The sequence below is a fragment of the Danio rerio genome, chromosome 3 (genome assembly GCF_049306965.1).
Source record: "Danio rerio strain Tuebingen ecotype United States chromosome 3, GRCz12tu, whole genome shotgun sequence".
In the NCBI taxonomy this organism is placed as follows: Eukaryota; Metazoa; Chordata; class Actinopteri; order Cypriniformes; family Danionidae; genus Danio; species Danio rerio.
The window spans coordinates 1,593,057-1,619,332 of record NC_133178.1 but is presented as its reverse complement, the minus strand read 5'-3'; the positions used below and the strand labels follow the sequence as shown (position 1 = coordinate 1,619,332).

General features: G+C 38.9%; 3 protein-coding genes across 4 annotated transcripts; all 3 read left to right on the top strand.

The window, feature by feature from the left end:
* Nucleotides 1–4,058: 4,058 nt before the first annotated feature.
* LOC108179113 (GTPase IMAP family member 6-like) lies at nt 4,059–12,097 on the top strand. Of its 2 annotated transcripts, XM_017354600.2 has the most exons (5): nt 4,059–4,156; nt 5,835–6,452; nt 6,602–6,634; nt 8,698–8,760; nt 9,430–12,097. In XM_017354600.2, the coding sequence occupies exons 1-5, from the start codon at nt 4,123–4,125 to the stop codon at nt 9,537–9,539; spliced, it is 858 nt and encodes a 285-aa protein (XP_017210089.2). In that variant the 5' UTR covers nt 4,059–4,122; the 3' UTR covers nt 9,540–12,097. The 2 variants fall into 2 exon arrangements, 1 of the variants encoding a protein (XP_017210089.2); XR_012400677.1 differs by lacking the exon at nt 4,059–4,156 and having other exon boundaries at nt 5,074–6,436; nt 9,430–10,470.
* LOC560949 (uncharacterized) lies at nt 9,553–10,815 on the top strand. Its single transcript, XM_021472030.3, has one exon. It carries the CDS (start codon nt 9,553–9,555, stop codon nt 10,813–10,815), a length of 1,263 nt encoding a protein of 420 aa, XP_021327705.3.
* A 4,370-nt stretch (nt 12,098–16,467) lies between the features above and the next one.
* On the top strand, nt 16,468–23,659 carry LOC571124 (GTPase IMAP family member 7). Its single transcript, XM_694685.8, has 3 exons — nt 16,468–16,619; nt 21,425–22,607; nt 22,759–23,659. The coding sequence occupies exons 1-2, from the start codon at nt 16,586–16,588 to the stop codon at nt 22,576–22,578; spliced, it is 1,188 nt and encodes a 395-aa protein (XP_699777.4). The 5' UTR covers nt 16,468–16,585; the 3' UTR covers nt 22,579–22,607; nt 22,759–23,659.
* Nucleotides 23,660–26,276: the final 2,617 nt, after the last annotated feature.

The following is a 26,276-nucleotide window of genomic DNA, read 5'->3' as shown; positions in this document are numbered from 1 at the left end:
GTAATCCAGGACAACAGCCATTCCAGGCGTGTGAATCCCAAAGACGTCATTGAAGTGAGAAACCACCCAATCAGGAGCACTGTGTTTCCCCAAGGCCAGCCGACGAGGGAGATTCGACTTCAGCAAAAAGGGCGCAAGTAACACAAACTAACATTGTCTCTTGCTGATCTTGTGCAGATTGATCTTAAGCAGTTAAAGATAAGCCATATCTCTGCTTTTGTGGTTTCTCAGGTGTTATTCTAAGATCTTGTAAGAAGTATTAGAATTAATTTGGGACGTTGTCAACTCATTTTGCATCCTCTGAACTGCCTCTGTGTGTGTGAGTGAATGTGTGTGCGTTTGTTTGTTGTTTGCTTATTATGTAGTTAGTCTCATGTATCGTTGTGTAGCTCAATAAATCTTTGTTCTTATTTTGTAAGAACTGTGTTCTTGTTTATGTGCTTCTAAGTCATTGCCTTGAGCTGTAGATCTTTTTACCTTGCCAAAAGTTAACCCAATACTGTGTTATGTTATTATCGTTGGCCACATAAATAATATTAACAAGATTGGTAAGATACGATGTCTTCTATTTGCGGGACAAATGGTAGATAAGGTGTGAATCTTTTAATCTGATTTAATCTGACTAAATTGAATCGAATCAATGATTTGAATCATCAAGATTTGGTTAATTGAAATGAGCTAATAAACCCCTTGATCGATTTTAAAACGTAGGTTGATCCCCTACACAGGTAAACACAGCTTATATAGTAAGAGGTAGTGATCTGTAATATCATCACTTTGTGGTATAATGTCTACGTCAATAACCTTGATTCCATAAGACAGAATTAGATCTAATGTATGCTTTAAGCGATGGGTTGGACCCACAACGTTTTGCTTTATCCCAAGTGAGTGTAGTAAATTCATAATCGCGAGCCCAAATGTATTGTTAGCGTCATCTACGTGGATGTTAAAGTCACCTACAATTAGCATTTTATCAGTTTTGACTAGTAAGTCAGAAATAAAATCAGAAAATTCTTTTAGAAATTTGACATAGGGTCCTGGGGGTCTATATATGGTGATTAAAGCGAGAGATAACATAGGTTTTTGCATAGTATCTGATTGCTGAACAATAAGCGCTAATACTTCAAAAGAGCTAAACATAAGTCCGTTTTTCTGTTTAATATTAAGGAAATCACTAAAGATTGATGCAACTCCACCACGACCAGTTTGACGAGCCTCATGTTTATATAAGAATCCTGGAGGAGTTGCTTCATTTAAGCTAATATAGTCATTTTGTTTGAGCCAGGTTTCAGTGAGACAGAGTGCATTAAGATTGTTTTCTGTTATTATTTCATTAATGATAAGTGCTTTAGGTGCAAGTGACCTGATGTTTAGGAGACCAAGTTTTACGAAATTTGTATTTTCACTTTCAACCGGTTTATCTGGTTTGATTCTTAATAGATTTTTTTTGGAGCACACAGTATGTTTATTTCTTAATCTAATAATACGATGAACAGACACAGTCTCTATAGGATTCGCCAGATATGCGTTACTGATGTTTAAGTGGGGTGAACAAGAGTTTAGGTGGCAATAATGTGAATTTTGTGAATTTTTACCTGCTAGTCAGATGGTGCGAAGTAATCTGGAGATGTTGTCTGACAGGAGTTCAGCTCCGGCTCGACTGGGGTGCAGGCCGTCAGCATGGAAGAGCCTAGGACGCTCCCAGAAAAGATTCCAATTATTAGCAAAGAGCAATTTCTGTTCTTTACACCATGTTATTAGCCATTCATTCAGAGCTAAAAGTCTACTGAACCTTTCATTTCCTCGGCGGTAGGTAGGAAGCGGCCCAGAAACGATGATCTGCATGGCGGGCGAGGTGCGTTGAACCGTCTCGATCAGGCTCCTGAAGTCCTTCTTCAGGATCTCCGACTGCTGGAGCCCGGTGTCGTTTGTCCCCACGTGGAGGACAACGGCACCAGGGCTCTCGGCAGCGCCCAGGATGGTTGGAATCTGTGTAGAAATATTTCTCACACGGGCACTAGGAAAGCAGAAAGTACGTACTTTATTACCTTTGGAGGAGGAGGCGCAGACGTGACGAACGATCGAGCACCTTACGCAGCTGCACCCAGGCACCGTGGTAGCCGGGTGTCGGCGTGAACGACGCCTAGCCGAGCCGCGCCCTGGGTGCGCTGGGCCTGGACAGAGAAGGACGCGGGGTTGTGGTAGATTAAGTGATGTGGTTGTAATTTCCACGTACCTTAGATGATGAGACGGCCTTAGCGTTAGGCACAACAAGCAGAGCCCGTTGTTCCTGCAGCCGCGTCTGCCTCACCGTAAGCGCGCGGATCTGGGACTCCACTTCTTCCAGCTCCAACGCCTCCATCGATGCTTCTCCTGCACACAAGGACAGAGACGGAAGCGACATTTTACAGGGTAAAGAGCAAGGCCAGTAAGTCAAAAGTTAACGGTAAAAGAGGTCGGTAGCTTTAGCTGACCAGCGGAGCTAGCAGGCTAAAGCTACAAACAACAGGCGGATGCTCGAGCGACAGAACATTTTAAAGCAGTTTTGTTTGTATAAATGTATTAGGGGTTTGTTCACCCAAAGTAGGAGAGACAAATACTTATCGAATGAGGAAGTATTTTATGATTAAGATCTAAATAGCGAGTCCAAACTTCAAGCACACGCAGTAGGCGACCAAGCAGTCTTGAATGATTCCTTTATTTTGAACAAATTTTTTAATGGGACTCCACAACCACGAGTCCTCTCAGAGAGTGATTGGTTAATTCATGTATGGTGCAGGAGATTAGTTCTTTTTTCCTTGGGTCTTCTATTGGGTTTGAGACTTTGAGTTATTCGTTCATCACGTGAAAGACAGAAGCCAATCATAAACAGTCAGAGCCGGAAAAAGATTTGATCCGTTAATTTCTTGAGTCCTCAGCTTTTAGTCATCCCTTTACATCAGGGGTGTCCAAACTCGATCCTGGAGGGTCGGTGTCCTTGCAGATTTTAGCTCCAACTTGCTTCAACACACCTGCAAGAATGTTTCTACACTGCCTAGTACAGGGATGTCCAGACTTGGTCCTGGAGGGCCGGTGTCCTGCAAAGTTTAGATCCAACCCCAATCAGACACAGCTGGCCTAGCTAAACAAGCTCTTACTGGTCAGTCTAGAAGCATCCAGGTGTTGGAGCTAAAATCTGCAGGACACCGGCCCGCCTGAGTACTGGGTTGTGGCTGGAAGGACATCCGCTGTGTAAAACATATGCTGGAATAGTTGGTGGTTCATTCCACTGTGGTGAGCCCGAATAAATAAAGGACTAAAGGAAAACAAACGAATGAGTAAAGATTGTGTTTCATGAAGATATTTGGTCAATGTCCTGCCCTAAAGAACTTCATTTGGAGAACTGTAAAGGCGATTTTTCTCAATATTTTAATTTAGAATTTTTTTTTTTAAATTTGATTCAGTGTATTCATCTTTCAGCAGATGTTTTATAAATCTTCAGTTCCAATAATTACAGGTATGCCTAGATTTGTGGTCCAAGTGGTCATCTGTAGTTTTGTTTATTTGGTCCTTGATCAGTGTAGTTGTACGACAGAGATATTCTTGCAAATTGACTTTTGCTACATGTAAAGCTAATAGTTCACACTGCAGCCTGTGTGCGCCACCTAGTGTGACATTTATACTATATTACAATGACATTTGATTTAGAATGCTTGAAGCTCTGTAACATAATTTGACCCGAAAGAATCTGTGGTAATTCTGCTATGATAACATTTCATTTCACTGCTACTGGACAGTAAAAAAAGTAGTAGTAGAAATACTAAAATAGCCTAGTTTTGACTCAATGTATTGACAAATATATAAAAACAGTGAGCAGCTTGAGTTCACACCCAAAACCAGTCACAAATACTTTTCAATAATGGTTTAAAATACACATTGGGAATTCGCATAAATCACTGTACTTTTGAAACATGTCTGTCCTGATAGTACATCAGAGGGAGTGGTATAAGATGCACATTCATTTCAAGTCCAACCAGTTTGAGCTGTAATGAGTGTCACTTTCATTTAACAAACACACAGCAAAGCAAAATCATTCGGCTGAAATGATTTAATTTTAAATGTTTTGTTAAATGTTTTGTAAAGATGGCCAAATGCAGCCTATCATCTGCACATTCTGGTGAGTTTTTTCATTTTTATTTATAATTTAGCAAAACTGATAGTATATCGACAAGGCTTGTAGATCCAGTGTCTGAATAATCATATGAAAAACATTTAAGCATGATTCATTTAGTGATTTTTCTTTTATTATACATATTTTTAAACAGATGATCATGCAAGATCTATTTTTATTAGAGTAGGAATATGGCTTTTCCATATTGCAATTTCATAAATGTCTTGTAATAGAATGATTACAAAATTAATTATTTCGGAATTAAATAAAACTTAGCAAAAGTAAATAAAAACAAAAAAGCAGATCTCTTTTTATTAATGATTTTAACAATAGTTATGCACACTTCCAATTAAAGGTTCCAAATACTTTTCCTTTCCCACCACAATATTAATTGTTAACACTTTACAATAAGGTTCATTAGTTAATGCATTTACTAACATGAACTAATCCTGAAAAATTAGTTAATGCACCATGAGTTAACATGAACTAACAATGAACAACTGTATTTTCATTAACTAATGTTTACAAACATGAATAAATACTGTAGTGAATGTACTGTTCATTGTTTGTTCATGTTAGTAAATGCATTACTTAACATTTACTAATAAACCTTATTGTAAAATGTGAAAATATTGAAGTCGGATTTATTAGCCCCCCTGTTTATTTTTTCCCCATTTTCAGTTCTGCAGCACATTTCAAATCATAATAGTGTTAATAACTCATCTCTAACAACTCATTTATTTTATATCATGATGACAGTAAATATTATTAGACTAGATATTTTTCAAGACACTTCTATACAGCTTAAAGTGACATTTAAAGGCTTCACTAGGGTAATTAGGGTAACTAGGCAGGTTAGGGTAATTAGGCAAGTTATTGTATAACGATGGTTTGTTCTGTAGATTATGTATCTATGTAGATTACAGAAAATATAGCTTAAAGGGGCTAATAATTTTGACCTTAAAATCGTGTTTAAAAAATTTAATTCTAGCTGAAATAAAACAAATGACTTTCTCCAGAAGAAAGTGCATCTGGAAAGTATTGATAGCGCTTTTCCACAATTTTTGGTTAAAATCTTACTCCTAAATTAATTAAATTATTTTATTACCTCAGCATTCCACACACAATATCCCATAATGACATTGTGAAAAAAAAGAGTTTTGAAATTGTTGCAAATTTAATACAAATAAAAGTTCTGAAATGTCACATGTACATCAGAATCCACATCCACTAGGGCATTCCTGTCCAATAATAATTTCCACTTTATCTTCACATTAGTGAAGGCTGACAGATCTTACAAGTGTTGGCTACACACTGGTGGTGGTTGAAAAAAAAATCTGTAAAGACCTTTGATTGCCCAGAGAATCGCTATATAAATGTAAAATAAAGATGAATTGCTTTAAACATGCAATAGCAAATATGCTCATTGGTCAGCCAGTGAGAATTCATGGGTTTGAGAACCATTTTTGTGAGGTGTGAAGAACAGATATTTGGATGAAATGTTTCAAAAGATGTTCTTCAAGGAAGCATCCTCAGCAATAAAGGACCTTTATTTTAAGTGTGTAGCTTCACTCTTTAGTATTTGTGTCTCAGAGGACTCCATTAATTAACACTGATTATCTCAGATTGTGGAAAAACAAGCAATTGCATGAATGATCAGTAATAAACATGCTTGTTGTTTCAGTTTCTGAGGAGTTGAGGATTGTGCTGCTGGGCTCAGATGCAGCTGTTAAAGCCTCCTGTGGAAACACCATATTTGGTCGACAGGTGTTTTCAGAGTCGCCGCCTTCACCGCATTTATTCGAGAGGCATGATGGGATGGTTTTAAAAAGGCGTTTGGTGATCATCAACACTCCTGATCTGTTTAGTCCTGCTGTCTCTCCTGAAGAACAGGACCTGAAGAAGTTTTTCCATCTGTCCTGTCCTGAACCTCACGCCCTCTTACTGGTCCTAAAACCTGGCACAATTACAAAGAAGGACAGAGATACCCTCCAACTCATTACAACTGTTTTTGGCACAGGGGCTTTTGAGTATGTGATCGTGGTCTTCATGCTCGAGGCCCAGATGGAGTATGTGAGCATTACAGACACTGACAGCAGATCAGAGAAGCCTCTGCTGCAGATCTCCAAAGGTCCACACCATAATCTCCAGAGGAATGGAGACCAGTCACAGGTGCAGAACCTTCTGGAGATCATTGAGGAGATGGTGGAGGAAAACAGAGGCCATGATCTGAAGATGGATCCAAAACCTGGCCTGACCAAAACAGAGATCATCTGCCAAACAATGGTCAAAAGACATAAGAGTAAACCTTTACATTTTCATTACTGCATGCACTGAGGGAATATTATATTGTGGGAATTTCATAACATAGTAATAATTGTGATGCAATTGGGTGAATAAATTTTAAGATCTGTAGACAAAATAACCTCATCGTTTATGATGTTATTTCAGGTTTAAAGAGAGGGGCATGCAGCATGATTCATAGTAAGTATAAATGTTCACTATTTTACCACATCTGATTAAAAATAATTAAAAACATTAGCATAATTCATTTATGCATACTCATTATGGGTGTAATGATTACCTTAATTCATGGATCGATTCAAAATGACATTGGATTGTTCAGCCAGATCTCACAAGGAACTTACCTATATTACCTATTCTCAGAAAAGAGGCTACTTTAAATGAATTCATAAAATATCCTTCATTTGGAAACATGATTTTTAAAAGAACCATACCCCTCATTGGAGGATGAGCCAAGCGTACTAAAATACATGAATGAGATTGTACAAATGAATATGAATTAGCCATTAAATTACGAAAGTTACAAATTGTTGTGAGATTGCGTTGGAGTGTCGCGTTTCGCCATGTTCTTAAAACAACAAAAGGAAAGAGATTTCCTTGATTTTTACAGCTTTTTATTTCATTAAAGTTATGATCAAGATCTTTCCTTAACTTTGAAACATGATGGAGCTATAGTTGAGCCATCTTCTGGGGTGTCTTAGGTTTGCTGGATAGTTTGCCAGAATCTCTTTGAGCCTGGCAGTCTTCCTCCATGGTCTCCCTGAACACTTCCTAGGCCTGACCATTTGCTTCTGCAAGCTTTGCTTTATCAGCTGCCTCAGGAGTACTATGAGCCAACCAAGCCTGGTAGGACTCCTTCAGTTTGACAGTATCCCTTACTTTTGGTGTCACCACCGGGCTCATGAGTTGCAGCCATGACAGGCACCACAGACTTTACAGCCACAGCTCCTCATGGCTACGTCAACAATAGAGAACATGGGCCACTCACTCTCAATGTCTCCAGCCTCCCTCGGGATCTGGTCAAGGTTTTTTCTAAGGTTAGAGTTGAAAATCCCTCTGGCATGTGGTTTAGCCAGAACTGCTTGAACATAGTGTTTGTTACCGACAAACTGACTACCACAGAAGTCCAATAACAGAACACCACTTGGATTCAGATCAGGGAGGTTGTTTCTCTCAATCACTAATCATTGAATTCCCCCAGTAGAAGAACGTAATCTCCAGTCTGAGCTCTTTCCAGCACCCCTTACAAGGGCTCCAAGAATGTTGGGTACTCTGTATTGATGTTTGGCCCAAAGGCACAAATTACACTGAGAGATCTTTCCCTGACCTGAAGGTGCAGGAAAGTGATCCTCTCATTCACTGGGGGAAAACCAACACATGGCAGGTAAATTGGGGAGCTATCAGCAAGCCCACACCAGCCTGCCATCTTTCACCGTGGGCAACTCCAGAGTACAAGGAAGTACACCCCTTCTCAAGAAGTAAAGTTCCACAGCCCAAGTGGTGTGTGCAGGTGAGCTTCAACCAAAACCCGTTCTACAATGCACCGACCCCTTACAACTTCCCCTGCAGGTAGTGGAACTGCAGGAGGATAGTTCCACGTCACTCTTTCAGGCTGAGTCTGAGTGGGTTTTAACACACAAAATACGAGCCCCAACCCCAGGCTGGGGTCCCGGCTGCAACAAACCAGGCAATGTTGCAGTCCTTAATGTTTCATAAAAGATTTTTAAACTGCACTCAGTCTGACTTGTTGTCTAAGAACGTTTTGCATTGGAAGACCCTACCAGAGGCATTACCCTTTAACAACATAGCTCTTAGGATCATTTAGCTACTCAAACCCCTCCACCATGATAAGGTAGTTCTTGGAGGCGTAACATATATGTATAGTATTATGCATTCTCTTAATACTTTCAACTTACTGAAAATATCCATGAATCATCATCTCATTAAGGAACTCAGACTCAGTTTTAGCTCATAACAGTTTTAGCATTGTCAGAATATCTGAACTAGCAATCAACCCATTCATGCATTTGTCAGTTTGGTCAAGTATAGAACAATATTTTTAGACTTAATTATTAGTATTAACATAGACTAACATAAAAATGCTTTTCACAAAATAAAACAATCTGCTTTTTACTATTTCTGATAAAACAGATTCAATTAGCTTTTTATGTTGCTATATTTTTCATGATCCTCTGCTCAGAATATTTCATGCATGATTGTTTAACAATGTTCTACATCTTTAGAACCCATTACACTGAAGTCTCAGCCCAAATCAGAAAATCCCAGAAAATTAGTGCGATCAAAATGTGAGTACACAATGCTGATGATTACTGACATATTTTTGTGAGTATTTTAGCAGGCTTTTCATGTTTCTATTAAAATAATTCACTTTTAAAATTCCATATTAAGATTCATCTTGTGCAGAAGTAAGACACTTAATCTTAGTTAAAGTGGTCCAATTATGCTTTTTTTAAGAACATACAACTGAATTTTCAAGTATCTCCAGAACCACAATACTTTCCGGGTTGCTGTTATACCATACTGTAAATACACCTTGTGGGTGGGATATAAGCCACTTGAAATGCAAATAAGCTGCTACTCTCTGTCCCCCTTCCAAAAGAGCCTTTACAGCTCATGCTTCAGATACTACAGCAACATCAAACAAATCACATTATGCATTAGAGCAGGGGTGCTCAACCCTGTTCCTGAAGATCTAATTTCCTGCAGAGTTCAGCTACAATCTTGATCAAGCACATCTGTCTTTAATTAGCAAGTGCTCATTCAGATCCTATCTAGTTTGTTTAGTTCTGTTGATCAGGGTGTAAACTCTGCAGAAAGGTAGATCTCCAGGAACAGAATTGAGCACCCCTGCACAAGAGAAAGTTGCATGATTGGACCAGTTTAAAACAATATTTTGTCTATAAAAAAGCTTCTGATGATGAGGTCAATTCAGCACACATTTGTGTAATTCACAGCGTCCGTCGGCACTGAAAAGAGCTTGGAGTGTGTGAGGATCGTTCTGGTTGGTAAAACGAGTGGGAAAGAGTGCAACTGGGAACACCATCCTGGGACGCAGTGCATTTGAGTCTCGGGCCAGAATGACCTCTATTACCAAGATGTGTCAAAGAGAAAGTGGAATTGCCTGTGGTCGACCCGTGACTGTGGTGGACACACCAGGACTCTTTGACACCAGCCTTAGTAATGAAGTGATCCAGCAGGAGATCATGAGGTGCATTGAGCTCTCGGCTCCTGGACCACATGTGTTTCTGCTGCTCATCTCTATCGGCCCGTTCACACAAGAGGAGAGAGAAACCCTTGAGCTCATCAAGATGACCTTTGGACAGAACGCCAAGAGCTACGCCATGGTGCTCTTCACCAAAGGAGACAATCTGGATGACTCTATTGAAGACTACATTGAAGATGGAGATTCACATGTCAAACAGCTGATCCACGACTGTGGAGGAAGATTTCACGTGTTCAACAATAAACAGAAGGACCTTGCTCAGGTCGTAGGTCTGCTGAAGAAGATCGATAAGATGATGTGGGATAATAAATCTAGTTTCTACAATGATAAAATGTTTCAGGAGGCAGAGAGAGCACTGAGACTCGTGCAGATCAACAGAGAAAAAGAGGAGGAGGTCAGACAGAAAATGGAGGCCCTTAAAGCCAAATATGAGTCTGAAATCAAACAATACAAAGAAAAGCTAGAGGAAGAAAAGGGAAAGCTTAAGGTCAGAGATCTTCTGGTCATGGAGACAGAACATGCACTGTTGAGAAAATTTAAAATGAGGCAAACAGGAGAAGCCGCAGCAACCTCCGGGACTGCACAAACACAGGATCAATGTGAACCTACAGCACATGCTGAGAGAAAGAATGATGATCAGATTGAAAAGCAGGAAAATCAGCATTCAGAAACAACCGGTGTGGACAGAGAAATGCCAGAAGCTGGAAGAGAATCTAATAAAGAGCTCAAGAAACACAAGCGATGGAAAGGTTTTCAGTCATTAAAAAGAGGCAAAAAGAAAAGGAAAAAGCTTGAAAAACAGTTAGAAGAATGTAAAATAACAGAAGCTTCAAGTGTCGAAGAGAATGAAGAAAAGATCAAACATACAGCAACTGATCAGCAAACCAGCGAGGATTCACCTAAAATCTCTAAAGATGAGAAAAATGAAGAGCAAGAACTTCTGTCTCAGCATTATAAGGAGATGGAGGATTGCAGGCAGATATTGGACGAGGCCATGAGAAAGTACAAGGAGACCGCTGACATGTATGCTGCAGAAGTCAAGAGAATTGAAGCCCGAAATGCTGCAAACATTAACAACTTTGAGAAGAATCATGGAAAACGCTGCGTGCTTCAATAACAGACATAAACAAGCTTAATGAACATTTCTATTGTGGGATGCTGTCAGTTTAAGAGTTAAATCTTTGAATTCGGATGGTGAGTTTAATGTTGCTCATAATCTCACATTGTCTGCAAACTGAATCAGATAATATAGGCGAATACTTAATCTAAATACCTGCGAATGATCATTGTTAATACAGTCACAACTGAGGGAACAGACTGGCCATAAATAAACTTTGCTAATTTTTGCAACATTTTTGTCAGCCAATGATATAACTGTATACAGCAGGGGTGTACTTGCACAGAAATTCAGCCATGGCACTCCCTAGCATTTCCTACAAATGTAGATAATGTAGAGGAAAAGTGTTTTTGTAAACTCAATCATAATTTTTGTTAAGTTACTTGCTTATGCATGTGTAAAGGTGCTCCAGTGACAGACGCTAGAGGCTGTGGTCTTTAGCCTCCTTGTTAGAGCAACCGACTCCTATGCAGAAGGTTGCCGATTCAATACCAGCTTGGAGTGGGTTGGGTGGTGTAGGACCATTGGGGTTACATTGGTGCCGTGACCTGGATGGGAGGTTTAGGGGGGTGAGTGTAACGGAGGCCAGCAAGTAAGTGCTGTGCAGGTAAACCTCACTTCTCTGACCTTTAAAGGTGCTCTAGCGACAGACACTAGAGGCCATGGTCTTTAGCCTCCTTGGTAGAGCAACCGACTTCCATGCGGAAGGTCGCCGGTTCGATATCAGCTTGGAGTGGGTTGGGTAGCGTAGGTCTGGTGGGGTTACACGTGGAAGTGAATGCATATCCAGCTTACTCAGTTGGCAATTTGGCTGTAATTCAAGGATGAAATGGCCTCTCTTAGAAAGCCAAACATCTTTGATGCTATCAATATGGTAGGTGTCTTGTGTTTTAAAGAAAAATGTAATGTCTTATGTCCATTCCCCTTAACCTTAAGAGAAGAAATACGTTGTTTCTTGACAAAAGTTTGTTGGTGGCCAACATGAAGTCACCTAACAGCTTACCTTATCTGTAAGTTGGCTATGAAGACCTGAAGAACATATCTAAAATAGAAAAATATAACACGCATGACACACTTTCTACTATCCCTACAAGACATGTAATACATTAAAAACCAACTAATTCTTACCTATTCAATAATATCGCTAAGATCCTGGATGTCACACTAAGGCCAAAAAGCTACACATTGTAACTTGGTGTTTTAATCATGAGCGCTAAACATTGTGACAGGCAAAAGCAATTATTGGGCTAACTGCTTCAAGGAATCGTGGTACACTATAGATGCTTGATGGCCAATTACATCTTCCATGACTTGGACCTTATAACAGGTCAGTGGCAGATCAATGTCTCAGAAAAATCCAGCACATCATGAACTGGGTCCTCCATGGAGACTTCCTGAATGTCATCTATGTGAACCACCATCTTTAAAGTAGACAGTGAGGTTTAAATGGTCATTTGCATTTAAAAATACATAATTTGCAGTAGCTTTAGCATTAATTAGTTGTAATACCACACACAAATATGTGTCTTTTGTCATCATTACCAGTACTTCAATTGTGAGGTCCCAGAACAGGTCGGGGTAACTAATCCTGCATGTTATCAGTGGAGGGAGAGGTGTTGCGGGCGAAAGTGAAGAGGGTTGGGGAGTCGCGGAAGAAAGTGAAGAGCAGCGAGTAAGAGAGTGTGTGCGAGGAAGGGGATATATTAAATGATGTGCCGAATCAGATTTCAAAAGTTCCAGATCCGGGTTATTCTGGCCCAAATTAAGCCCTGATCATAACTATCACAAGAGTCTGTGTCTTCTTTTCAAGACACTGGCTGCCTTCCAGTCCACGTTTAGACACATATTCACAAACTTCCCTTCGCTTGTTCAGACGGGGAATTCCTGTCCCCATTTTAAAGTATGCTCTACTTCATCAATGAATGAGGGAACTCATATCCTCGATCACTTAATTTTGACTGAGGGAGAGAGTCAGGTTCATATATTCACTCCAGCACCTAAATGTCCCAGAATGCAACAAGATTGTGATGTCACAACAATCTAGTTCCCAAGTGCTCAAGGTTTTAGGGCACTCAATTTAAACACATTCAGATGCTCCAACAGCAGTGGACATTTGTGGGATGTTATCAATGATGCACATCCAAGTGAACAAGAAGGAGGGAAGTTAGTGAGTGAAGAGCATAAAAATTGTACTGGAATGCAGCCACAGACTCGGTTTCATCGCCCAGACACCATGTTTCAATCAATGCTATTGAAAACTACAGAAATAAAGATAAATCAATAAATGTAGTACTACTACCCAGATTATATTATTTGCCACTTACTTATTTGCGCCCTGTATATTAATTATGCAACCTATACCTATCCATAAATCGAACTAAGTAGACCCTAGTCTTCAAGCATACAGTGGTGGGTTTTTATGCACCAAATACCGCAGGCTGAAAACAACAACCAATTATATTGGCGATTCTGTCACACCTCGGTGTGCTCCGGAGACATAGCTCTAGCCACCGATCTGCTCAAAAATAACAAACTAAAAAAAAAATAGAGACATATCACTTAATCCTAACAACGAAATTAATCCACAGGGCTATTTAAATGTCAATCAGCTGTGAGGAGAATTACACAATTCTATCCTTTCAACACAATTGCACACACACCGACGCACAGACACCCACACCCCAGCCACAAACGACCACAAGGGGTCGTCACAACATTGTATTTCAAATGTCATTATACTCATCAGCAACATCACTTTCAATTACATTACAGGCAGGTAGAGAATGTACTCAGACAAATTATTGACATATTAAAACAATCAGCATTTTTTAACTATAAACATTGTGACAGATGTGATTAATTTATGTAATGTTTATGTAATATGATGGGGTGATCCAATGGCTCAGCGGTAAGCGCTGTTGTCTCACAGCATAAGGGTCGCTGGTTGAGTACTGGCTGGGTCTGGATCTGTTCTGGGTCATGTTCTCCCCATGTTGGCGTGGGTTTACGCCGGGTGCTCTGGTTTCCCCCACAGTCCAAAGACATGCGGTACAGGTCAATTGATGAAGTAAATTGGCTGTAGTGTATGAGTGTGAATGACTGTGTATGGGTGTTTCACTGTACTGAGTTGCAGAATAAGAAGATGGACACACTGTGGTCATGGAGGTATGGATACTCAAGTAGGCTGTGGCATTGATACCATGCTCAGTTGGTACTAATGGGCCTGAAGTCTGCCAACAAAATATCCCCCACACCATTACGCCACCACCACCAGCCTGAACTGCTGATACAAGGCAGGATGGATCCATGCTACCATACTGTTGGTGGCACAGAACAAACCTCTGCAGCACTGATACTATTCATGCAGTTTGTGTGAAAAGAAACATTCTGTAGTGCATTTAGTAATTGTTAAAAGTTAAAAATCATCTTCCATGAAGTTATTTAGTAAACAATCTTCCATAAATGTATTAACACCATTATTTATTTGGAGATCTGTAAAGGTTATTTTCTCTTGATTTTTTTTTCACAACCCTCAGATTTCAGCTTTTCAAATAGTTGTGTCTAGACCAATTATATTTTTTTTTCCTGAAAAACTGTAACAGAGGGCAGCTAATGGAGTGATGTGCAGGTAAACCTCACTCCTCTAACCTCAAACTGTGCTCTAGCAACAGATGCTAGATGTCATGGTCTTTAGCCTCCTTGATAGAGCAACTAACTCCTATGCGGAAAGTCACTGGTTCGATCCTAGCTCTGAGCAGTTTGGATACTGTAGGACCGGTTGGGTTACAAAGCCATTGAATTATTCGGTAACACTTTATTTTGATTGTCCATTTGTGTATTAGTAGTCTGTTTAATATCTGTTGATACTGCTACTTCAACAAACATTTAACTAAGAAACTTTGCAAGTACGTCAACACACACTAACCCTAACCCAACCCTAATAGTCTACTTATAATCTAATGAGAATTAGTTTACATGTTGATGCAATGTATTAACCCTTAAAGACAGAGACAGCCGCCCGCGGCTAAAAATAAGCATTGCTCTTAAATGTTTAAACTGACCATCAAAATAAAGTGTGACCAATTATTCATTCAGCTTTTGGATGTTGTATAAATCTGTTTCCAGTAATTGAGACTTAAGACTGATTTGTGGTCCAATGTCACTTGTGATTTTGTTTATTTACTGATTTACATGATAGGTGTAGTTTTATCATAATACCTAAAGATATTCTTGACTTGCTACACATCTTGCTAATAGTTCACACTGCAGCCTGTGCGCGCCATCTAGTGTAAGATCTGCTGTATTACAATAATATGTGTAGCAGAATGCTTAACAGCAGTGACTCTGACATAATTTTACATACAAGAGTCTGGGGTAATTCTGCCATGTTAACATTAAATTGAACACTATGGCACAGTAAAATTAGAGCAAAGTCATCTACACTGCAAAAAAATGCTTTTCTTACTTAGACTTTTTGTCTTGTTTCTAGTCCAAATATCTAAATATTCTTATATCAAGAAGCATTTTCTAGGCAAGCAAAACGTATAGTCTTGTTTTCAGAAATAATATGCCAAAATTTTGTCATAAGATTATTTTGCTCACCCCATTGGCAGATTATTTTGCTTGTTTTAAGGAAAAATTCCCCTAATTTTGGCATATTATTTCTTTAAACAAGACAACATGTTTAGTTTGTCTAGAAGATTCTTCTTTATTTAGGAAATTGTAGATATTTGGGCTAGAAACAAGACAAAACATCTAAGTAAGAAAATAATTTTTTTGCAGTGCAGTTTTGAGTTAGAGTACTTTAAATGTTGTCAAAGTTACTGGAGCAGTATTTTAATTGTCATAATTTGTAACACTTTTTTACACCACAGAGTTGAAACCACTCTTTTAATGCCCTTTAAATATGTCCATCCTCTGGCAGTGTTACCGGTTCTGCATTGTGTGTTTTCTTTTATTGTGGGAATAACCAGAATGATATCAGCAGTTGTGACAGCTCTTTAATCACTCCTGATATAAACATAATGCACAGCTTTTACAGTGTGTCTTCGCCCTTATACCTCCTCTCTCTTATGTGCAGTCAATGCAGAAAGGGCAGATGGGAAGAGAAAGAATAAAACACATATTATTAACTTCATAATAAGTGACAAAACACACCTGATGTAAACAAAAGCACAGTTTACAGTGTGTCTTATAACTCCTCTGTAAAATGCAGTGCATTTAGCATTCACATGCTTCAGTTAGACACAAATAAATTAAAACCTCAATTAAAGTGAAAACACAAAATTAATTAAATATATGAAAAATATAAAGCTATAAATATTATTTAAACATGGAAAAACTAGCTTCAAAAGTGATGTTTAAGGTAAAGAGGATTTAAGATTAATTAAAGCTTAGCAGATACCCTCCTCTCCCATGTGCAGAAAGAGAAGAAGTGGCTGCAAAACAGTAAATTAAACAACTCAAGCTTCCTTATAAATTTAAAGAGAAGACACAAACAATGACAAACACCTCAGGAATACTTAATAAACATGCCAGGTAAAAAATAAAAACATGTTTTGTGTATTTCCATAAATGAAGTGGACTATAATTTTCATACCTGTTACAAAAGATCACACTGATAAGATCATATGACGCAAGTTCTCCAATTTCAAGTCCAACCAGTTTTTGCTGTAGAGTACATGCGCACTTTCATTAATAATCATGCAGCGGTTTAATCACTCGGCTAGAATGGTTTATTTCTTAATGTCTTGTTAAATGTTTTGTGAAGATGGCAGAGAGCAGCGCATTATCCAGACAGTCTGGTGAGTCTTCTCATGTCTGTTCTTAATTTTGTGATGTTGATAAAAGTGTTTTGAGGCTTATGGATTCAATGTTCAGATAATTTTATATGAAGAGATGAAATAACATAATATTCATGTTAGAATACATGATAGCATGGATGGTTTTTCTGTATATTAAGCTCTATTCTTTATAGTGATTATTTTAATATTTTTAAACAAATGAAGATCAGGTGCATTTAGGAGGAAGTTGCAGAATTAAGAGGAAGCGAACGCACACCTAAAGAAAGTGAATTTATTATTATTATTTTTTTACCTATAATTAAAAAAAGGCTTTTCCATTTAAGTAATTAAATAGTTGTCTCGTAATGTAATGATTGCGTTTATTTATTTGTTTTAGAATGGAATAGTTCAAGAAAAACAGAAGATCTCACTATTTGCTGTGTAATGCATACAGTTTCTCTTTGCATTAATATGATCGAGGCTAGCAAAGAGACCAATTTAGCGAGAATAATGTGTGGGATTAATGAATATAGAGACACAGTGGCTTCACTTTTTATGACGTCATAAACAAGTCTCTGCACATGTAGCCACCATGTTCAGTGGAGAGCATGTGTTTTGTCAATTAAACCAGTGTTTCTAAACCATGTTCCTGGAGGACCACCAACACTGGATGTTTTAGAAGTCTACTTTGTCTGTCACACCCTTAAGGTCTTATAGTCTCTGCTAATAAGCTGCTGAACTTAATCTGGTGTGTTTGAAAAGTGCAGAGCTGGTGGTCCCCCAGGAACATGGTAGAGAAACACATATTTAAACCACTTTATAATGATAATTTTTGCTTTAGCAAGATACAAAAGTATTTATAAGGAGCTGCCTATGTGCGTCCACCCTTGCCTACTTGAGCTGGTTTGTTTTTAAAATATTTATTCTACCTTGACTTACATTATGCACTTTCACAAGTCCTGTTATAATCACTGCAGTGGCTAGGTCAGTTTTATACTTCACATCTTGTACCTGGTTTATGAGGTACCATTTTGAGCTCATATCATACTTACTCTTATTTAAAGATGAAGCACGGGACAAGTTAATTATATGTGTAGTACAGTGAGTGACAGTTTAAAATGACCACCAACGTTGTGTTTGACACTGCCGATGGACAAAATAATTGATAAAATATTTTTAGGTGTAACAGCAGTTTGTGTCAATGCTGCTGTCACGATCTAACCACTGGAGATTGCTGGAAAACATTCACACTCACACGAACTACAATCCTGCCTCAATGGACTACAAAACCCAGTCATGCAACACACACAAACTGACAACCGGTTCCAGATCCTGACTTATTGGACATTCACAGCTGATACTCTTTTTGACCCCTGCCTATCTGACCATTCTTAAAATAAAGCTGCAACTAAATAAATAAAGCTGCATTTAGTCCTATCCTAGTCCTAGCTTTACAGCTAGTAAATCTGCAGCAAGGTAAGCCTTCCCTCGAGGACCACATTAAAGACTATCTGGACAATGCAAATCTCTGTAAATACCCAGACTTTGCACTAATATACTTTTTTGTTGTGGTTTAAATGCACCAGTTAAAACCCCTCTCATCCGTAATAGTTCTTATGGTTTGCTCTGTCAGTTTTTGGACTTTGCCCTGCTTACTGCTGGCTCCCCTTTCATTGTTGGTGAAGTAGAAGAGGAAACCCCTAAATGTTTTTTGGGGGGGGCAATAGACAGCAAGACCCGCTGGCAACGGGGCTTGCTGTTCCCTCCATTAACACCATAATCCTGGCATCACCCATACTACTGTCTCCAGGTTATCAGTCCTCCAGCTCACAAGATGGCCACCTCCAGTCCTCCAGCTCACAAAATGGCCGAGAGCCAGAGCTGCCAGAAGCAACGCCGCTGCCTGAGCTTCCTGAATGGTCAACACCTGAGCTTCCTGAATGTCTGCCGCCTGAGTTTCCTGAATGGTACTCGCTGCCTGAGTTTGCTGAATGGTACTCGCTGCCTGAGTTCCCTGAATGGTCAGGCGCTCCAGATCTTCCACGAATTCCACGAAAGGCCAGAGCCGCCACGGATGGCTGTCAGTACCATGTGACTTGCCAGAGCCATCTGGACTCCCAGAGCTGTCAGAGTAATGTAACTTCTCAGAGCCGCTAGAGTCTTATAAGGCCTCCTAAACCAAAAGCCTCCTGACCCACAGGGGTTTATACAAATTGCCATTGCCTCTCGAACCAAAGCCTCCTAACCCACGGGGGTTAAATGAACTGACTGTGCCAGAAAACCTAAATCCTCCACCCTTCACGCTCCAGACCCTACGCAGCCTCATGCTCCAGGCCCTCTGCAGCTCTACATTCAAGTTTTACCTCCGCTGCATGATCATGGCCCTCCATCCCTCCCCCTGGTCCACCTCCGCTCCACCGTCTGTTTCCTGTTTTTTTTTTTACTTTTTTTACTGTTTATTGGGTTTTGATTCTTTGCTGCCTGCCTTGAACCTTTCACCATACACGCTTCTGGATTCTCTACTACACTGTTAATGCTGGTTTTTGACCCCTGCCTGTTTGACCATTTACATAATAAAGCTGCATTTGGAAGTACCCCGATTTGCATAGCATACCTACGCAACAGTTGCCAAGGGGCACAAAAGTATGGGATGCGAATAATCAGAAATATACAGTAGCTGTTAACACCCGGCTAGAAACAAAGCATTATAATTTTCTAATAATCATTAAAACTTGTTAATAAGCTTTATTTTTATTGTAAACTAGTGTAAAGTGCAATAAGGATTCTTTTTGGAAATGAAAAAAAAAGAAATAAAAGACAACTAAAAATGAAAGTACAAACATGTACATTCAAACACAAATAAATAAACAAATAAAGCAGTGTTTTAGCCTAAATTTAGAGAAATGTATGGTGTTTGTCATTTTAAAGTTATCGGACAAGGACAGTCAATAAAATTTGTATAAAAACTACATTAGTAAAAATTAAACACATTAAAGTACTGTAAATAGGAATATATGCATGCTTTTTTTGTTACTGTTTTCTCAATACCTTTATTTTGTGTAAAACTACAAATCAGTAAAGATACCCAAACTGCTTTCTGCTGTTCTTATCTGGAGTACACTATCTGCTAAACTTTTGTTTAAGCAATAGTTGGTTCCAACAAATAATAGACAATCATAATTATTATTCTGTTCTGCTTCATAGCAATTTAAACTACATCTTCAATGTACAACAAGAAAAAAAAAGATTTTACTCAGATTAATGCTCAGCCATAAGCAGGTCGCACACTGGATGCGCCGGTACCTGGTGCACATATGACAGTTGGAAGTATCGCACACCAGATACACACATTCGCATGTTGTTTAATATGAAACTATTCAGATGGCGCTCTGTGGCGCGGCAGAAATATGAACAGTGTCCTGAGTTGTAGCTGGGCGCAGCGGACAGCAATGACTTGCAGTGCCGGTGTGCATACCCTTATAGAAATCTATGTTTATAATTCTAAAATGTATGACATGGTGTGGCGTGTTGCCGAGCAGCGCATCCGGTGTATGACGCATTATATACCCATACACTTCAGAAGCTGTGTTATTTGCATTATCACTGGTGATGGGTAATGCTTGAAAACGCTGTTAATTACATTTATAAAGCATCTTGTCTGTTGTCCTAAGATGCATCAATTATATCAGGAATGCACTTTCTTGTACTTGAATGTTAAAATGGCCCTGTAAAGGTCCATGGGAGTTTGTATTTTTGTGCTTTCTCCCTCTCTGTTTTTGGTGGTCTCCCTTCGCTCTCGTTCTCCCTCTCCTTGTTTGTCATTCGCTCTTTGTGTCGCCCTATCACCTTTTTTTCTGCTATTTTCTCTCTACCAGTTACCTGCTGATTGGATCCCAAGCCTGTCACCCCTTATTAGGGCATTTCCTTGTGGACCAATCGGACTTCGTTCTGTGAACTTTAAATTCGACACGCCTTGTTTTACAGAGTGCTATGTGCGTGTGTGTTGATTTTGTATTTGCTCGTTTCTGGTTATGCTGTATGTTTTGTTCCGTGTCCCTGAATACACAACTGTAAATTAAGTCAATATAAATAAAGAGTTTATAATTTCTTTTTGGGGAAAAAGGAATAGGTTACTAAGAGTTGCACGGCATACATTTTGCCTGCGGGTATTTTTACTGTTCAGAAACACTAGGTAAGTGGGTGAGCGCCGCATTTTGTTTTTTTGTTTTTTTATTTCAGGGAGTTCATGTTTGGCATAGCATAGGCTGAAGATTTCAGGTTTTTTTTTTTTGACATTTTGATTTTCATTAGGAAGTTTAGAGGGAATCTTGTGTTCTGGTTTAGGTGGCTTTAGGTTTTGTTTGATTCTTTGCTTTAGCACCACTTTAGTTCCTTTTTCCCTGAAACTTTTGGTTTGAATATATTTCTGTTTTTTTTTTTTTTTATGCATTGTAAAAAGCGCACACACATAGGCCTCTGTTTTGTTGGCTTCATCTTTCTTCTCCTCCTAAGAGGAATAAACAAATTGATTGTTAAGTTTGTGTTCCTGTGTATTTTCCATCCATCTACTTAAATCGTAACAGGCCCTGTTATGAGTTTCAGTAACTGCAACTCTCCCTACCAATTTGAGTTTGAGTTCAAATCTGCATATATGCATTTGCTGAGCCCAGGTATCAAAGGATTTCTGCTGTAAACAGGCATTATATAAAGAAAATAGATTTAAATAGTTTGGCTTTCAAGGGGGGTGAGGATGCCCCCAAATACAGTGCAAGTCTAGTGTTAATTAAAAATGGTTCTAAAAGAAATATTCCTCCTACTCTTTGCAGATGATGATGCTGATGATCTGAGGATTGTGCTGCTAGGAAAGACAGGTGTTGGGAAGAGTGCATCAGCAAACACTATACTGAGAAGAAAATCTTTTCAATCAGTGCTGACTTCACAATCAGTGACCAAAGAGTGTCAGAAGGAGACTGCTGAGTTCAGCAGAGAACACATAAGTGTCATTGACACTCCAGGCCTGTTTGACACTGGAATTGATAATGCTCAGATCATGAAGGAGATTGTGAAGTGTGTGTCAATGGCAGCACCAGGACCGCATGTGTTTCTGCTGGTTATTCCACTGGTACGGTTCACAGATGAGGAGAAAGATGCGGTGAAGATGACCCAAGAGATGTTTGGTGATAAATCCAGAATGTACACCATGGTGCTCTTCACCAGAGGAGACGATCTTGAAGGATCCAGAATTGAAGATTATATTGAAGGAGACAGAAGCTTACAGAACCTCATCCATCAGTGTGGAAACAGATACCATGTGTTCAATAATAAAGAGACTGAAGATCAAACACAGGTCTCTGAACTGCTGGAGAAGATTGACCGCATGGTGGCAGTAAATGAAGGAGGTTATTACACTAATGAGATGTTTCAGCAGGTGGAGAAAAACATCAGAGAAGAACAAAAGAGAATCCTGAAAGAGAAAGAAGAGGAAATCAATAGGAAAAAAGAAGACATGAGAGACAAATATGAAGCAGAAATGGAGCAAATGAAGAAGGAAACTGAGCAAAAAAGACAAGAGATGCAAGATGAACTGAGAAAACGCAAAGAGGAGTTTGAAAAGGAAGAGGAGGAGATTAAGAAAGAAAAAGATGAAAGACTACAAAAAGAGCTGCAGAAAAAACTGGAGGAACAGCAGAAACAGCTTGAAGAAGAGAAAAAGAGGACGGAGAAGGCTCTGGAAGAACAACAGAAGAAACACATAAAATACCTGGAAGAAAAACATGAGAAAGAAAGCCAAAAACTTAAGGAGGAAATAAAACGTGAAACTAGAAAGCAAGCAGAGTGGGAATACCGTAAAAGAATTGACAGTATACCCTACAGGTCAAAGCGAGCTAGTGACTGGGGTTACTATGTTCCTGTTGTTGGAGCAGCTGCTGGGTCAATTGTTGGTTCTGGTGAAGACCTTTTCCATTGGATTTTTGGTTGATTTCTTAAACAGCATACTCCAAACAAAAGGTAAATTCAGGTCAATGGAAATATTTTTAACACTAAATATTCTTCATTTTGGTCCAAAATCATGGTTATTTTGTGTTGTAATGATTTATCTGATCTTGTACAGAAATACTTTGTGTTTATACTAATTTTGCCATTGTTGTTTTTGCTACAGATTTCAGACCCCTGGTGCCCAGTGAAAACAGAAAATTGTCTGCAAAACTGTATATAGTAAAAAAATGCTTAACTAAAAATGATCTTCTCACATCAAGAGTATGATGCAAACAACAGACTTGTCTTTCTGAACATATATATTGCATGGTATAGATTCAAATCCTAGCTCATTTATTTCTTAACTGTCCACCATTCATCTGATGTGTGTGCTCACTCCACTCTGTCACTCATCTATGATCTCTTCATCTACCTGCAATGCACTTAATTGCTACTTAAGTTGTCGGTTCATGACAGGTAATGTTCTGTTGCTGCTGTGTACTCTGCTGTAAATATTTTATTTTATTTTTTATATTTTTCTATTCAATGATCTTTAAGCCAGTTTGCAGTAAAATGGATAAAAAGAGTTGGAGGTCAATACATGAGTTTGCAATGTGCTTCTGCTGAGGCTGGTCAAGCAAAAGTCTCTGTTGTTTCAGTTTAACGTTACTGTAAAGCTTTTTGATTCTGATATTGTGGTCTAAAACTCCTTCACAAACTCTCCACTGACCTAAATCCTGCTCTCTCATTGGCTGTTGATCTTTGCTTATGTCTTTTTCAGTCAGAAATCATTGATCATAGCATCACTTTAGTTCAGATATTTAGCATGTCAAATATTTAGCAGCAACATGTTGAAGACTCTCTCTGATCACGTTTTGGATCATTCACACTGTGGGAATGGGCACGGATTTGCCTTGCCATTTCTCCAAACCTGTCTTCGAATGCAAATTAGGGCTAAAATGCAGTGTGAACTCACATAAAAGACTCTGTTAATCATTTTATAAATCAGTCTGTAATCAAATACTATTACTGATATACTCACATATTGCCATGTTGTTGCTTGCTCCAATAAACTTCCTGAAACTTACTCCTGTCTCTGAGCTCTTCTATTGTAGCGCCCACTAGCTGTCAGTATCACATACTGTACCTTTACACCTGTAGAGTAGAGCCCTGCATTTGAGTTTGATGGGGTCTTACTTTTTTTTGCCCCTAGGGCTGAGCTTCAAGCCAATTTTCACATCATAGCTACTGTAGCATGCACATCAGGCTTCGGGTCTGCATTAGAAAACTTCCGAAGAAAAGTTTAATGAGATCTAATGCGTGCGGCCCGAAAGCGCTAGTGATGTCGCATGCATAGAGATTTCCAGCAACTTACAATAGAGAACATAAAGAAAAAAATTGCCCATGGTGAACTTAAAACTATGAAAAACACTAGAGGAAGGGCAAACATCTAGTCAACTTTTTAAATAGTCACAACTTTAAACGAAGAGCCTACTGGTTATGTACAATGCACCCGTGGCACCTGCAGGATTTTATACCAATTATGCACAAATCCAGCAGCACAATCCAGGCATGGATTGGCAAATCGGGAGGACCGGGAGAATTCCCAGTGGGCATGTCTGGTTTTTGGCCGCAAGGGCCGGTGTCCCTAGCTGCTTGCAGCAGTCACACTTTTTCATTTATTTCTTTATTTGACCATAGCTTCAATCTTTTAATTTATTATTTTGCTGCAGCTCCGCTCTTTTTATTTATTTTCTCGCAGCCCCATATGCAGAAGGCAGCCTGCAGGTTAATGATGAGGTAACTATCATTCCACCCCAAACAGCGGCACCTTAGTGAGTATAAGAATTCGAATAATTAGCATTAATGAATATTACACCTACTCAATGAAAGTCAGATGATTTACTACATTAATAAATCTGATATAACTTGATCAGAAATATAAAGGGGAGAAAAAGATTAAGCCATCAATAGAAAGTAACACCAGCATTACAGTACCATTATGGTCTAGTGGTCAGCACGTTGCGTTACGATGCTGACCCAAGTTTGAACCTCACCTTAGTAAATTATTATTACTGTCTTGCAGATTTATTCAAACGCACCAACATAACAGCGCCATTGTGGTCCAGTGGTCAGCACATTTCATCACGAGGCTACCAACTCGAGTTCGGACCTCCCCTGAGTAGTTTATTTATTGATTTATTTTTAGTGTTAAGACATATAATACTGTTTAGGTTACTTATGTAGGTGTACATATTTTATTTTTTGTGTGACCACCGTTACAAAGGACTGGATATCCATAAAGAATTTTGCACATGAATATATATTCAGATATAAGAAAGGACATTGTGATGTTTTAAAGAATAGTGTTGGAGATTTAGCTCCCCTTTAATCTTCTCATATTTCTGAAAAACATTTGAAGTTCTAAAGCATCTGTTTCCTTAAAAAAAGACGTGACAGTGTCATTAGAAACTGAATTGGAAAATGACTAAAAGGATTAAAATGTCATTTTAATATAGTCAGTCGTGAACTGAGGTGGGCGAGTCTAAGGCTTGAAACTCCAGGGCTGAAAAGGAGTCCCACTCCGGCCCTGGCCCCGCCTAATCATCCTCTCTTATTCTTATTTCAATCACAAAAAGCACTAATGCTTGCTGTCAAAGGCTACATTATTTAAGGGCATCCGTTATGACATTATTAGTTTCCTTTTTAATAATAAAATATTTTCTTTAAAATCTAAATGTAATAAAAGCACATCAGCACCAAAGAAAAGTCAGACGCTCAATACATAATCTTTAAATTCAAGATATTAAAACATTTGCAAATATATGATAGAGGATTGTGTTACTATAAGTGAAGCATTAATTAAATCATTATTAACCGAAACAAGTCATCCAGCCTCGATTGGGTAATGGATAGGCTCAAGCTAAAATATAATTCCTATATTTTTCTTGGAAGAAAAAAAATCTTTTTAAAATCAATTTTTTATATAGTTTGTCTCTTAGTGTTAATATGTATTTTGTTGTTTAGTTATCTACTAGATAAAATGATGCTACTAGATAAGATGAACAAGAAGTGACAACATTTGAGGTGAATTGCTACAAGTCCGTTATATGCTTCAACAATGCCAAAACATGAACTGGATTGGCAAATTAAATAATAATCCAGCCTAAATAAAATGTAAATTGTTTAAAACACCTTGAATGGTAGGGGGGTGGGGGGTGGGTTGAGCGTGCGTACTCAAGAGCGGCGTTGTCGCGCGCCTACTGAAGGGCGGGACGGAGGGTGTGTCGCGTCGGGGGGGCACATTATATCCAAGACTAAAAAGGGCATGTGCACTGCACAGGTTGAGCCCTATGTGTGCACGTGCCTGGGTGGGTGTACATATTAAAACAGCTTATAGGAGGAGGAGTTGGAGCTCAAGCATCCCCTTGCTGGAGCTCCATTGGCTCTGCAGCTGGTCTCTTTTTTTAGTGTGCAGAAAAACAGCCAGCAAAACTAAAGCCAATAGATTTCTTTACCCATCTCTAGGCCCACACTGAATCTGCGCACGCAGAATTCTGCAGTTTTCTGCAGATTTTTAGCCCATCATTAATTCTGTTTATTTACTTTAGTAAATGTGTAAATCTAAATTTATTAAGTTTTTATTCAGTAATTTAGTACTTTTTATTTCATATATTAAGGCTTTAGTTATGATACTCCGCT

Coding starts and splice junctions, on each gene's coding strand:
- LOC560949 (XM_021472030.3), top strand. CDS start 9,553: ATGACCTCTATTACCAAGATGTGTCAAAGAGAAAGTGGAATTGCCTGT.
- LOC571124 (XM_694685.8), top strand. CDS start 16,586: ATGGCAGAGAGCAGCGCATTATCCAGACAGTCTG. Junction 16,620..21,424: donor CGCATTATCCAGACAGTCTG/GTGAGTCTTCTC, acceptor TACTCTTTGCAG/ATGATGATGCTGATGATCTG.
- LOC108179113 (XM_017354600.2), top strand. CDS start 4,123: ATGGCCAAATGCAGCCTATCATCTGCACATTCTG. Junction 6,453..6,601: donor AATGGTCAAAAGACATAAGA/GTAAACCTTTAC, acceptor ATGTTATTTCAG/GTTTAAAGAGAGGGGCATGC. Junction 8,761..9,429: donor AAAATTAGTGCGATCAAAAT/GTGAGTACACAA, acceptor TGTAATTCACAG/CGTCCGTCGGCACTGAAAAG.